Raw genomic sequence first — 14,357 nt, 5'->3', positions numbered from 1 at the left:
CTGGGTTATGCAGATGACACAACTTTGCTTGCTGAAAATGAAGAGGACTTGAAGCACTTACTGATGAAGATCAAAGACCACAGCCTTCAGTATGGATTGCACCTCAACATAAAGAGAACAAAAATCCTCACAACTGGACCAATAAGCAACATCATGACAAATGGAGAAAAGATTGAAGTTATCAGGGTTTCATTTTACTTGGATCCACAATCAATACCCATGGAAGCAACAGTCAAGAAATCAAAAGATGTATTGAATTGGGCAAATCTACTGCAAAGGACCTCTTTAAAGAGTTGAAAAGCAAAGATGTCACCTTGAAGACTAAGGTGCACCTGACTCAAGCCATGGTATTTTCAGTCACAGCTTTAGGTAAGGTGCACCTCAGTCCTCAAAATGACGTCTTTGCTTTTCAACTCTTTAAAGAGGTCTTTTGCAGCAGATTTGCTCAATGCAGTACTTCATTTGATTTCTTGGGTGCTGCTTCCAAGGGCGTTGATTGCGGATCCAAGTAAAGTGAAATCCTTAATAAATTCAATCTTTTCTCTGTTTATCATGACATTGTTATTGGCTCAGTTGTGAGGATTTTTGTTTTCTTTATGTTGAGGTGTAATCCACACCTTAGTCTTTGATATTCATCAGTGAGTGCTTCAAGTCCTCTTCAGTTTCAGCCAGTAAGGTTGTGTCATCTGAATGGTACGGGTGGTTAATGAGTCTTCCTCCAATCCTGATGCCCCGTTCTTATTCATAAGGTCCAGCTTCTTGGATTATTTGCTCAGCATACAGATTGAATAGGTATGGTGAAAGGATACAACCCTAATGCACACCTTTCCTGACTTTAAAACTTGCTCTATACAAATGACTATCTCGTGGTCTTTGTATAAGTTCCTCAAGAGCACAATTAAGTGTTCTAGAATTCCCATTCTTTGCAAGCTATGCATAATTTGTTTATGATACACACAGTTGAATACCTTCACATAGTCAATAAAACACAGGTAAACACCTTTCTGGTATTCTCTGCTTTCAGCCAGGATCCATCTGACATCAGCAATGATATCTCTGGTTCCACAACCTCTTCTGAATCCAGCTTGAATTTCTGGCAGTTGTCTGTTGAGGTCGATTACATACAAATCCCTAGAATTAAGAAAAGGTCCCTGGGTGGCCCAAACGGTTGTGCTCAGCTGGTAGCCAAAAGATTGGCAATTTGAACCCATCCATTAGCACCACAGAAGAAAGACCGGGCAATCTGCTTCTATAAAGATTACAGCCAAGAAAACCCTATGGAGCACAGTTCTACTCGAGTTGTAATTGTCTCAACAGCACAACACAGCACCAACAAAGAATTAAGAAACCAAATGTCATTTTTATAAAGGTTTAAGGTGAGATTATTTCTCCTACTTTCTAGGACATTTGAGCCCTGAAGAGCTGAGTTAATGTCATCCTATTCAGTAAATTTGCTTACCAAAGAGACAGAGCCATTGCTGAACCCAGTAACCAGCTTTCCTCGTTTTGGGACTTCAACCCCACACGTGGGTGTTTCTTCTTTGACACTGGACAGTTGTTGCTTCCCCTGCAGTTTTCCCGTAGCTGAGCTCCACAGACTGACCACGCCACGAACAGACACCATCAGCAGCCGGGCCTGGGAGGCAAATACTGCTGTACACACCCAGGCGTCAGAGGCATCTCCCAGGATATGGAACACAGGCTCTGCGGTTTCCAGATTCCATGCATTAACCTAATGAAGTGATGAAAAGGAAAAGACAGCTCAGTGGGAGACTGCTATGGATTGAATTGTGTCCCCCCAAAATATGTGTTAGGATCCTAACCCCTGTACCTGTGGATGTGATATAATGTAATGTAATCACTTTCCAGAATGCAATCTAATGCAATGGAAGCACCTTCCTAATGTAATCCAGTGTGATCACTTTCCATTGTTGTTGTTCATTGTCATCAAGTCTATTCCAACTCATAGTGACCTCATGTGTACAGAGTTGAACTGCTTCATAGGGTTTTCAAGGCTGTGACCTTTCAGAAGCAGATCACCAGGCTTGTTTTCAAGGCTCCGACTCATAGCAACAGAACGAAACACTGTCAGGTGCTGTGCCATCCTCACAACTGTTGTTATGCTTAAACCCATTTTGCAGCCACTGTGTCAATCCATCTCATTGAGGGTCTTCTCCTTTTTCACTGACCCTCTAATTTACCAAGCATGATGTCCTTCTCTAGGGACTGATCCCTCCTGATAACATGTCTAAAGTATGTGAGACGTAGTCTCGCCATCCTTGCTTCTAAGGAGAATTCTGATTGTACTTCTTCCAAGACAGATTTATTCGTTCTTTTGGCAGTCCCTGGTATATTCAGTATTCTTCGCCAGCACCATAATTCAAAGGTGTCATTTCTTCTTCGGCCTTGTTTATTCATCATCCAACTTTCACATGCATATGAGGCAATTGAAAACACCATGGCTTGGATCAGGTGCATGTTAGTCTTCAAGGTGATATTTTTGCTTTTCAACACTTTGAAGAGGTCTTTTGCAGCAGATTTGCCCAATGCAATGTGTCATTTGATTTCTTAACTGCTGCTTCCATGGCTGTTGATTGTGGATCCAAGTAAAATGAAGTCCTTGACAACTTCAATCTTTTCTCCATTTATCATGATATTGCTGATTGGTCCAGTTGTGGGGATTTTTGTTTTCTTTATGTTAAGGTGAGGTGTAATCTATACTGAAGGCTGTGGTCTTTGATCTTCATCAGTAAGTGCTTCAAGTCCTCTTCACTTTCAGCAAGTAAGGTTGTGTCATCTGCATAATGCAGGTTGTTCATAAGTCTTCCTCCAATCCTGATGCCCTGTTCTTCTTCATATAGTCCAGCTTCTCAGGTTATTTGCTCAGCATACAGACTGAATGATATGGTAACAGGATACAACCCTGACGTACACGTTTCCTGACTTTAAACCACACAGTATCCCCTTTTTCTGTTCGAAAGACTGCCTCTTGATCTATGTAAAGGTTCCTCATGAGCACAATTCAGTGTTCTGGACTTCTCATCCTTTGCAATGTTATCCATAATTTGTTATGAAGTAAAATCAGGTAAATGTTAACAGCGATTATCTTGGAGATCATTTCTTTATACTTTACTATATCTTCCAAATTTTTTCCTGATAACAAAGATGATTTTTATAATCAAGTTTAAAATCAGTCAGCACCTCTCTAACATGTATGCCATTGCTGTTGTTGTTAAGTTCCATCGAGTAGGTTCTGACTTGTAGCAACCCTATATACAACAGAATGAAACACTGCCCGGTCTTGGACCATCTTCACAACTGTTGCTATGTTTGAGCCCATTGTTATAGCCGCTGTGTCAGTCCATCTCATAGAAGGTCATCCTCTTTTTCGCTGACCCTCTACTTTACCAAGCACAATGTCCTTCTCAAGGGACTGATTCTTCCTAATAATGCGTCCAAAGTTTGTGAGACAGAGTCTTGCCATCCTCACTTCAAAGGAGCATTATGGCTCTATTTCTTCCAGGACAGATTTGTTTTTATCATACCATTGTTTTTATCATACTAAAATGTTGAACTCCAGTGTGTGTTTTATGCTTACAGCACATGTCAATTCAGAACAGTCCCACTTCAAGTGCTCAAGAACCACATGTGGCTGGTGACTCTCATGTTGGATAAATACAGTTTATAAGCTATCAATATTTCTAATGTTAATGACCACCAGTTACTAGTATAATACAGTCATCAGTAGCTACCAAATATGTAGTGCTTACTATCTGCCAAGCAAAATGCGAGGTGCTTTGTAGGCATTATTTTATCAGGTAGATGAGGAACTGAAACTCAGAGAGGTAAAGTGACGTGACCAAGGTCACTCAACTTGTAAAGTATTCAACTAGCTTGAAATACAGATTCCCCCCCTCCCAGCTTTAGTTACTAAGTTCTTACCCACTATCCTGTTGTGTGTCTCTATTCATAAAACTATCAAATCTTGGTTATGATTGACTAAATGGAATGACACAATGGAATATACATTATTTTAAGATGCACATGGAGTATTTACCAAGATAGATCTTTTTATTTTGGCCACAAAACAAATCAAAATAAATTTGGAAGGATTTATATCATACAAAGTATATTTTCTGACCACAACAGGATTAAATTAGAAAAATAAATAAATAAATAACAACAGAAAGCTATCTGGAAAACCCCCAAATAGTTGGAAACTAAAAGCAGATTTCTAAATAACTCATGGATCAAAGGAGAAATAAAAGGGAAATCTAAAAGTATTTAAAACTAAATGTAAATTAAAACACAATATAGCAAATTTTGTGGGATATAGGTAAAGCAGTACTTAGAGGGAAATTTATAGCACCAAAATGATTATATAGAAAATATAAAAGGCCTTAAACTTAGGTTAATAAAGAACTATCAAGATCATCTAATCTAATGATGAAGTTTGTAACCTCTTATAGCACCTTTCAAGAGGTTGTGTATCTCGTTTACAAACCCCATATGAGAGAGCTCCTCATTATAGAAACAGCCTACTCCATCTTTGAGTGTTCTGGACATAGTTTCCCTTTACAAACAAGGCATATGTTTGTTACCTTTGAGCCAGATGTTGAATACACAACTTTGTTTGCTTCGTCTATGTGGAGGTTCCAGAACTGAGATTCAGTGGGATCTTTTGAGCCTCCATCCTGGATGGTGAATTTCTCCTGGCCAGAGAGTAAGTTCCACAAGCGTAGTGTGTGGTCCTTGGAGGCAGAGATGGCAAGTGTCCCTTTGGCAAACACTTTCACACACCTCACTTCTCCTGCAGCAGGTCAGATAGGGGAGATTATATTAGCTGGGAAGATTTTGACCTTCTAACTACAAGTATTCCTGTCAGCTTTCAAACACCCTGGTGGTGCAGTGGTTAAAACCTCAGCTGCTAACCAAAATTTCAGCAGTTTGAATCTACCAGCCGCTCCTTGGAAACCCTATGGGGCAGTTCTATTCTTTCCTACAAGGTTGCTATGAGTTGGAATCAATTAATCAGCAACAGGTTTTTGGGTTTGCAAATACCCTGGTTTACTAAAGAAAAGATGAATGGATTCATATATATCCAATTAAAAATAATGAGTTGTAGCAAAGCTAAATTAAGAGTCCTTTGGTTGGGGTTAAATCAATTGTCCCAGATGTTGAATCTATAATAAACAGAGATAATTGAAATTTATAAAAGTTCAGCATCCTGGGAGTGTTTAAAATGAACAAACATGAAAAACAAGGTAAAATTCTAGAAAAAAAAGGGGGGTTAGAATATTTTCATCACCACAAAAAGCAGTCATGCCCATCCCCTTCTCAAGCCCCAGGTAACCACTAATCTACCTTCTGTTTCTATGAATTTGTCTGTTTTGGACATTTTTCCTATAAAAGGAATTTCATGGATTGAATTCTGTCCCTCAAAAATATGTGCTGTAAATCTTAACCCCTATACCTGTGGGTATATAGGTATAGGTATTTTTTTTTTATATATATATACCTGTGGAGGGGTCCTGGTGGCACAGTAGTTAACAGTTCAGTTGCTAACCAAAAGGAGGGCAGTTCAAATCCATTACAGCTCCTTGGAAACCCTACAGGGCAGTTCTACTCCTTCTACTCCATCCTATAGGGTCACTATGAGTTGGAATCAACTCAAAGGCCACAGGTTATACCTGCAGATGTAATCCCATTTGGGAATAGCATTTTCTTTGTTATGTGAATGAGGCCGTATCAGCATAGGGTGTGTCTTAAACCTAATCCCTTTTGAGATATTAAAAAGAACAGATTAGGCACACAAACAAGCAAACACAAATAGAGAAATGATAGATGCCACTTCTTGGGAAGAACGTTACAGATGCTAAAACAAGGATTTTCTCCAGAGTGAACAGAGAGCGACTTCAACTCAAGCCGGTGCCCTGAATTGGGACTTCTATCTTCCTAAACTGGGAGAAAATAAGCTTCTGTTTGTTAGAGCCACCGACTTGTGGTATTTCTGTTACTGCAGCACTAGGTAAGGAAGACAAGTGCTAAGTAGGTTACTTTGGTTATTGTTGCTCACCACCCTGTTTTCCTCATTACACGCACCACCATTTGTAATTACGTTTTTGCCTGTTTTGCTTCCCAAATACCTGACTCTAACTCAGGACCAGGACTGGGGGACAGCGGGTGAGGCACTTCCCTCGGGTGCAAAATTTAAGGGGTACAAAATTACTGATTTTCCCTTTTGGCTCCTCATGCCACTGTGACTGATCTGCTTTTATTTATAAGGTTGATATTTAGTTCATCATGGAGTTTTTTTTGCGTTAATTTCAATTTTTATAATATTATTCACCTCGATGACTTGAGTTTGTTTGTTTTGGGCACCCTTTAAATTTTGCACCCAATTCAAATGCTTCACTCTCCTCACCTTAGTTCTGATCTTGGTGTGTCTCTGTTGAGTGCCTAGAACAGAGCCTGGTACATAGTTGTTGTTAGCTGCTGTTGAGTTGAACCCCAGCTCATGGTGACCCCATGCACAATGAAACGAAACGCTGCCTGGTCCAGCGTCATCTCCGTGATTGGTTCCAGATTGGACCGTTGTGATCCATAGGGTTTTCGTGGGCTTATTTCCAGAAGTTGAGTGCCAGGCCGTCCTAGTTCATCTTTTTCTGGAAGCTCCACTGAAACCTATTCAGCATCACAGCAACATGCAAGCTTCTAGTGTGTATGACGTGCATTGACTGGGAATTGAACCCAGGTCTCCTGCACAGTAAAAAAGTAGGCACTCAATAATTGTTTAAATGAATGAACCATATCTCTGATGGGATTCTGTAGCTATGAAAACCCTACTTAGGATCTGAGGGATTGTGGTTGACTAATGGCAAAAACAACCACAATTATTTATCTTCTCTGAGCCCACCCTCTTTGCAATGCGACTCTGAAGTGCCTCCTATCTAGAGATGGAGACTATTTCCCTATCCTCTGATTTTGGACCATCCATGTGACCTCTTTTGGCCAATAAAATGTGATAGGGTGCCAATTCTGAGCCTAGGCCTTAAGAAGCTATGATGATAGTTTTATGGATGAGAATCGGCATAAAGCCAATTTCCAGAAGGCAGAGATCAATTGTATCTTCACATTCCCACTTTATCCATCATTTTTGACACCAGCTTCCCATACAACACTCTCTCTTTCTGTCCCTGGCCACCCAGGGTAGGTCAGATCTAACAAGTTAATAGGACACCGTCTTTGCATTCATTAGTTTACTGGAATGACTCACAGAACTCACTGAAGATAGTATACTTAGAACTACTGGTTTTATTACAGTTGTTGTTGCAAGTTGCCATTGAGTCAATTCAGACTCATGGTGATGCCATGTAAGCACAGTAAAACTGCTTCATAGGGTTTTCAGGGCTGTGACCTTTTGGAAGCAGATCACCAGGCCTGTCTTCCGAGATGCCTCTGGCCGGGTTCGAACTGCCAACCTTTTGGCTACTGATGAGTGCTTAACCATTTACCCAGGGTAAAAGGACATAAAACAGGGTCATCATACAGAGGAGATACAAGGGTGAGGTCTGGGAATGTTCCCAATATGGAGCTACTGTGTTTCAGAGAGGGCACACCACCTTCGCTTCACCAGTCAGGAAGCTCTCTGAGCCTCCATGTTCTGGGCTTTTATCAGCCAGTTCTGCATGGTAGGTTAAATCATACCTACTGAGACTAGTTGATATTAGTCCGTCCAGCCCCTACTCACCAGCACAAACCCTAAGGTGGGGCCTGGAAGTCCCAGACTAAGACACCCCAGTCACTCCAAGGGTTATTTCTCTGGAGCCAAGGACAAACGCCACCTTACTTAAGGTAAAACTAGGTCCTTTACCCTACTGAGACCTTGTACATTTCTGCTCACTTTCTTGAAGCCCAGACTCATCTTTGCTCAGGCTAGCCTGCTGGGGGATAAGAGATCATATGAAGCATAATTGTCTCAATCAAAATCATCTTCAATCAGCCAGATCCCAGATGTCCTGCCAATCGACTGCAAATGCATGAGCAAGCCCAGCTAAGACCAGATGAGCCACCCAGCTGAGCACAGCCTGAATTGCCAACCCACAGAAGATAAATTAAATAAATGGCTGTTTGAGGGTATTTTGTAATGAGGCTATAGCTAACTGATGCAGAAACAAAGGCCAAGGTTTCAATACAGTGAAGTGGATCAGTGGTGAAGAGGTCTAGAGAACACTAGGAAGAAGTGGATAATAAAACCCCCTTCCCAAGCCTCACCTGTGTGCCCAGCTAGGATGTGGATCACCTGGTGCTCTTTCATGTCCCACACAGCCACGGTGCCATCCTGGGTGCCAACCACCAGCAGCAGCTCTTCCAGGCTCCATGCCATAGCAGTGATGCCTGCAGCCACACAGACAATAGTGAAATTATGAGCTCTTGTGTCTGAGTTCTTAGCCATGGGGTCCTCTAATGAGCACCCACTTTATAGATAAGGAAACTGAGGCACAGACAGTTATACAGCTAGGAAGTGGCATAGCCAGGATTTTGAAGCTAGGGCTGTCGATGCCAGAGTCAGATGGTCAGTTATGATGTTTTCATCACTGTTAGGTAGTGCTAAGGATTCACTTGTGTCCCCCCAAAAGTTATAAGTCCTAACCCTTTTACTTGTGAATATGACCGTGTTTGGAAATAGGGCTTCTCTTTGTTTTGTTAATAAAGTCATACCAGAGTAGGGTGGGTTCTAAACCTAATCAATTCTGAGTGGTGTCTTATAAAAAGAGTAGAATAAACACAGAAACACACAGAGGGGGAAGATAGGTGCCAAGGAATGCCAATAAACAGAGAGGGGCGGGAGGGGGAAGGAACACATATACGGTGGATGGATGGGTGGATAGATGGAAAGATGGATGGAAAGAGTGGTAAGAGGATGGATGGATGGATAGCAGCCTGGAAAAGGGAAGGAAGAATAGATGGATGACTAATGGATAGATGGATGAGTGGGTAGATGGATGGAAGGATAAGTAGATGGGTGGGTAGAGAGATGGAAGGTTTGATGGAAGACGGATGGATGGAGGGAACTAAATCCTCTTCTCCCCCTGTCATTTTGATGTTCTGGGTGAATCTATAATTCCATCAGCCTCTCGGGGGTCAGCCAGGAATCAATCCCTGGCTTCCAGAGCATGCTGATATAAGTCTGTCAATTGCAGCGACTATCTGTAAGATAGGCACTTGGTGTCTCTGAGATGCAGTTGGCATCCCCTCGGCCTGGGTTCATTAGCAGTATTTACACCCAAAATCTACGTTCCCTGGGGAGTCAGGAAGAGCCAAGTCAGCATGAGACAGCAAGGGCTCACCCTGATGACACCCTTGGGAATGCTGACTCACAGAGGGGATCCCAGAGAGTAGCCTGAAACACCTGCCCTCAGCTGCCCTGGGTAAGCAGGGGCCTGGCAGGGTATTTGTGATGCTGGGAAACTCACCTTTGTGGCAGCCGGTGAGGGTCACCCGGAGGGGCCCACCAGGGGGCTGGAGGAACCCTGTGAGAGGCACCAACACTGGGTGGGGACACACCCGGAACCAGCTCTGCGCCTGTTGGCATAGCTGCCCCACCAGTGCTGGGTGTGTGGTGGCAAAGAAATGGAGCCTGGCCAGGAGTTCTGTGTAGAGGACGTTTCTCTCTGGAACAAAGGGGTGCAGGTTAAGGGGAGGGAGGACACTGTTAGCCGGGTCGAGCCAACTTGCAGGGGCTGCAGAAGAGAAGAGAAGATGCAGAACCTCAGGTATAGTCCCTGAGCCTCATTCTCTACACTCCAGCCACACTCACTTCCAGGCACACCAGGCTGTTTCCTGCTATCTTAGTCTCCTAGCACTGCTATAACAGAAATACCACAAGTAGGTGGCTTTAAAGAACAGAAATTAATTTTCTCACATTTTAGAAGGCTAGAAGTTTGAATGCAGGGCACTGACTCTAGGGGAAGGCTGCAACGCAATGAATCACTTCTATATGGCCTTTATAGCCATGGTCTTGTAACTACCACAAAATGGTTGGATGGGACTAAGTGAATAAGGTGCGTGGAACCCTTGTGGAGATTAGACAGTCTGCTAATACAAAGAAAAAATCTTAATACAAATAAGGTGCGTAAAAACTTTGCAGGGATGGGACTATGCAAATAAGGTACATGGAATACTTGTAGGGGATTGGTCAGCTTTGCCATATCGTTAGGCACAAAAAGAGCCAATCTCAGAGGCAGGGGGAGGGGAGTCACACTACTGTCCAAAAGAAGTGCCAGGAGCAAAGCATAACCTTTGGACCCAGGGTCCCTGCACTGAGCACCTCCTAGACTCAGAAGACAGAAAGAGCTGTAACACTGGAGATGGTGTGAGACGGTAAGAAGTGGTGGCAAGCATGGCAGAGTCCAGCCTCAGAGAAACACTGGCAGCTTGATACTGGCTTGAGACAGCGCAGTGGGCTTCCTGGCCCATGGAGCGAGGCAATTACAGTGGGCTTGCCAACACTGAGTGAGAGCTGAGCACCTTCAGGCAGGAGCCCTGCTGGCAGAGTGGGGTGCCTCTGGGCACTTACGGGCAGAGCTAAAGAGTTGTAACACTTGCCAGGGCAGCGAAGAGGCTAGGCCCCAAACAGAGCCCCGTGGCAGAGGCCAGACCTGAGCAGGGCCCAGCAACAGAGTCCTGCCTGCAAGCATGGCTGAGAAGAAGCCTTCCTGGTTGAAGAGCTGTATCCTGTGTTGGTCCTGTTGCTTCCAAGTGGATCCTGAACTGTGACCGACTACTTCCCTAATAAACCCCATAATCGTGAGTATGATGTGTGAGTTCTGTGTGGCCTCTGCAACAAATTATCCAACCTAGCAGAGCAGTAGAGAATGCCATGGGAGGGACGTTTGGTGTCAGAATTGGTAAAAAGTTTGGAGAGTAGAGGTATGTCTGACCTCCACCTCACAGGGATCGGCCTTGGGGTGATGTCGCTGATCTTGATTCTCCTCCCCTGTCATGAAATTAGAGAACTTCAGATGCTACCCTTTTACAGTGGCTCTCTCTCTGTTGGCTCTGGGGGAAGATCTCTTTCAGTTACTGTAGCCCCAGCAGTCCTTGGTTCCTTGGCGATCTCCACCTAGCATCTATCTTCTCCTGTTTATGCTTGCTAATCTCTGTGCCCAATCTGCTCTTTTTATATCTCAAAACTGATTGGTTTAAGACACTCTACACTGATATTGCTTCATTAACATAAGAAAGCCCTATTCCCAAATGAGATTACATCAGCAAACACCTATGTACAACATATATTTTTAGGGGACACAATGCAATTGATAACAACTGCCTCAGGGCCTTTGCACATGCTGTTACAGCTGCCTGGACTGCTTCCCTGCCCTTCCCCTTTCTCATGCCCTTCTTAGCTCAAGGATCATCTCCACAAACAAGGATTCTCCAACCCAACCCTCCAGTGCCCCCCATCCCCAAGCTCAGTTCTGATCAAGTTGTAATGTGACGTTTCTTGGCATGTTTTAAGTTCCCGGGTAGTATAAGTGGTGAACGTGCTCAGCTGGTAACTGAAAGTTTGGAGGTTCCAGTCCACCCAGAGGCACTGTCTTAACGCTAGGTTTTCTAGAGAAGCAAAACTAGTAAAGCGTATAAACGTATATATAGAGAGATTTATATCAAAGAAGTGGCTCGCACGGTTGTAGAGGCTGAAACATCCCAAATCCATGGATTACGATAGAGGCTTCTCCCAATTCACATAGCTGCAGGGGCTGGCGAACCCAAGATCAGCAGGTCAGAGAGCAGGGCCCTACTTGCAGGCTGTGAAGATCGACGAATCCTAAGGTCAGCATATAAGCTGATAGCTCAAGTCCCAAGAACCGAGGTCAATCGAACAGGAGGCAGCCACAGGATCCAGAACAGCAAAAAGCCAGAACATCTGCTTATATTCAGATGCAGGCCACAGACCCAAGGAAACTCCCTTTCAACTTACTGGCTACTCACAGCAGATTCCATCATGGGAGTGATCACATATGAACACTGAAAATCATGGCCCAGCCAAGGTGACACGCAATCTTAACCATCACCGGCATCTTGGAATAACGGCCTGTCAATCTACCTCTGAAACATCAGCCATTGAAAATCCTATGGAGCACAGTTCTACTCTGACACGCATGGGGTCGCCATGAGTTGGAATCTATTCTACCAGGATGCTTCAATGGCTGTCAACCTTCCCCATTACATTAGACCTTTAGCTTCCAGAGAATATTATCTGTGAGATAAATAATGATGGTTTCCCTAGCACTTGTCAGTTACAGAGGGAATCAGTTTCCTGTGGCTGCTATAACAAGACAACCTTAGTGGCTGGAAACAAGAAAACTTTATACTCTCACAGTTCTCAGGGCCAGAAATCTGGAATCAAGGTGCTGGCAGGGCCGTGCTCCCTCCAAAGACTCTAGGGGAGAATTGTTTCTTTCCCTTCCAGCTTCTAGTGGCTCCAGGCTTTCCTGGGCTGTGCCTGCATCACTCCCATTTCTGCTTCTGTTGTCACATGGCTTTCTTCCCTGTGTGTCTCTGTATCTCCCCTCCTGTCTCAAAATTTCCTCTGCCTCTCGTAAGGACACATGTGATTAAATTTAGGGCCCACATGGATAATCTAGGATAGTGTCACAGGATTTTAAACTTAATAACACCTTTTGCCATAAAAGGTAATATTTGCAGGTTCTGGTGATTGTTGCTAGTTGCCTTTGAGTTGGTTCCGACCCATAGCGACCTTATGTAAAACAGAAAAAACGTTGCCCGGTCCTGTGTCGTCCTCACAATTGGTGGCATACTTGAGTCTGATCGTTGCAGACATTGTGGTTTTCTGTCTAAGGGTCTCCCTTGCCTCACTGGCTCTCTCCTTCACCAAACACAATATCCTTCTCCAACGATTGGTCGCCCCTGGTGGTGTAGCCAAAGCAAGCGAGTAGGAGAACGTTCTGTTGTGATCCATAAGACTCTCATTGGATGGTTTTTGGAATTTGATCACAAGGCCTTTCTTTCTAGTCTGTCTTAGGCTGGAAGCTCTGCTGAAACCTGTCCACCATGGGTGACCCGTGTGGTATTTGAGATTGTCTTAGTCATCTACTGCTGCTATAACAGAAATACCACAAGTGGGTGGCTTTAACAAATAGAGAGTTATTTTCTCACAGTTAGGAGGGTAGAAGTCCAAATTCAGGGCGCCAGCTCTAGGGGAAGGCTTTCTCTCTCTGTTGGCTCTGGTGGAAGGTCCATGTCTCTTTTAGAACTTCTGCTCCTGGGCTATCTTCAGGTGGCTTGGTTTCTCTCTTCCCCCATCTCTGCGTGCTCACTTGCTTGTCTAATCGCTTTTGTATCTCAAAAGAGATTGACTTAAAGTATACCCTATGCTAATACTGTCTCATTAACAGAACAAAGAAAACCATTCCCAAATGGGATTATAATCACAGGTATAGCCCAAGCCCAGTGCCCTCGAGTCGATTCCGACTCATAGTGACCCTATAGGACAGAGTAGAACTGCCCCATAGAGTTTCCAAGGAGCACCTGGTGGATTTGAACTGGTGAACTTTTGGTCGGCAGCCTTAGCTCTTAACCACTATGCCACCAGCGTTTCCAACCACAGGTATAGGGCTTAGAATTTACAACACATATTTTGGGGGGACACAATTGAACCCATAACACAGTGCCATAGCCTCCAGCATCACAGCGATGCCCAATCCACCACTGAATGACAAACTGACAGACACGTGGTGGTCCGAGGATTAGGAAGTGAATATGTCTCTGGAGGGCCATTTTTTTTCTTTGCCTGCCACAAAGATGCATCATTATGATACCCCAAGTTTATAAGGGGTAAACTGAGGCACAAAGAGGTTGAGCAACTTACATGTCACATGGATCTTAAGAGGCAAGAATCTGACCCAAAAAGTTTTATTCTAAAGCGGAGCGAGGAAGACGGGGTGCTGAAGTAGACTATGTATTCTGACCTCTTTGTTGGGGCTTCCTAACTGTGGGGCCTGGCTTGGTTTGCTGGTGCGTGAGAGGAGGCAGGACCAGGGGCAAGGACCCTGCTCACCAAGGGCATAAAATATAAGGTGGCCCCAACAAACTCAATCACCAAAATAAGTACTATTTTAATACAATGTACTTTGTCAATCAAAATTAGTGCAAAAAACTTCCATCATGAACAAAAATATCAACCTATTGAAGCAGATCAGAACCAGTAATGGTGCCATGCCAAGCGTAATTGGAGCCCAAGTGAAAATGAAAAATTGGGAATGCTAATCACACCTTTCTTTAAAATGTTCATCTTTTATGTTTGCCTGTCTGTCTATTTATTTAAGGTCCCT

The 14,357-nt window shown here is 43.7% G+C and overlaps 1 protein-coding gene across 7 annotated transcripts in view; it reads right to left on the bottom strand.

Annotated features, from left to right (window-relative positions):
• Positions 1–14,357, bottom strand: part of NWD1 (NACHT and WD repeat domain containing 1) — a 94,642-nt gene that overhangs the window by 28,825 nt on the left and 51,460 nt on the right. For all 7 annotated transcript variants that reach the window (XM_049877321.1, XM_049877322.1, XM_049877320.1 and 4 more), the window contains 4 exons: positions 9,477–9,674; positions 8,275–8,397; positions 4,602–4,810; positions 1,460–1,732 (listed from right to left, as the gene is read on the bottom strand). In XM_049877321.1, coding sequence (XP_049733278.1) covers positions 1,460–1,732; positions 4,602–4,810; positions 8,275–8,397; positions 9,477–9,674 — 803 coding nt within the window. The remainder of the gene's footprint in view (positions 1–1,459; positions 1,733–4,601; positions 4,811–8,274; positions 8,398–9,476; positions 9,675–14,357) is intronic.

Source organism: Elephas maximus, chromosome 3, assembly GCF_024166365.1.
Source record: "Elephas maximus indicus isolate mEleMax1 chromosome 3, mEleMax1 primary haplotype, whole genome shotgun sequence".
In the NCBI taxonomy this organism is placed as follows: Eukaryota; Metazoa; Chordata; class Mammalia; order Proboscidea; family Elephantidae; genus Elephas; species Elephas maximus.
The sequence above is the reverse complement of the archived record's forward strand: the minus strand, read 5'-3'. Positions and strand labels throughout refer to the sequence as shown.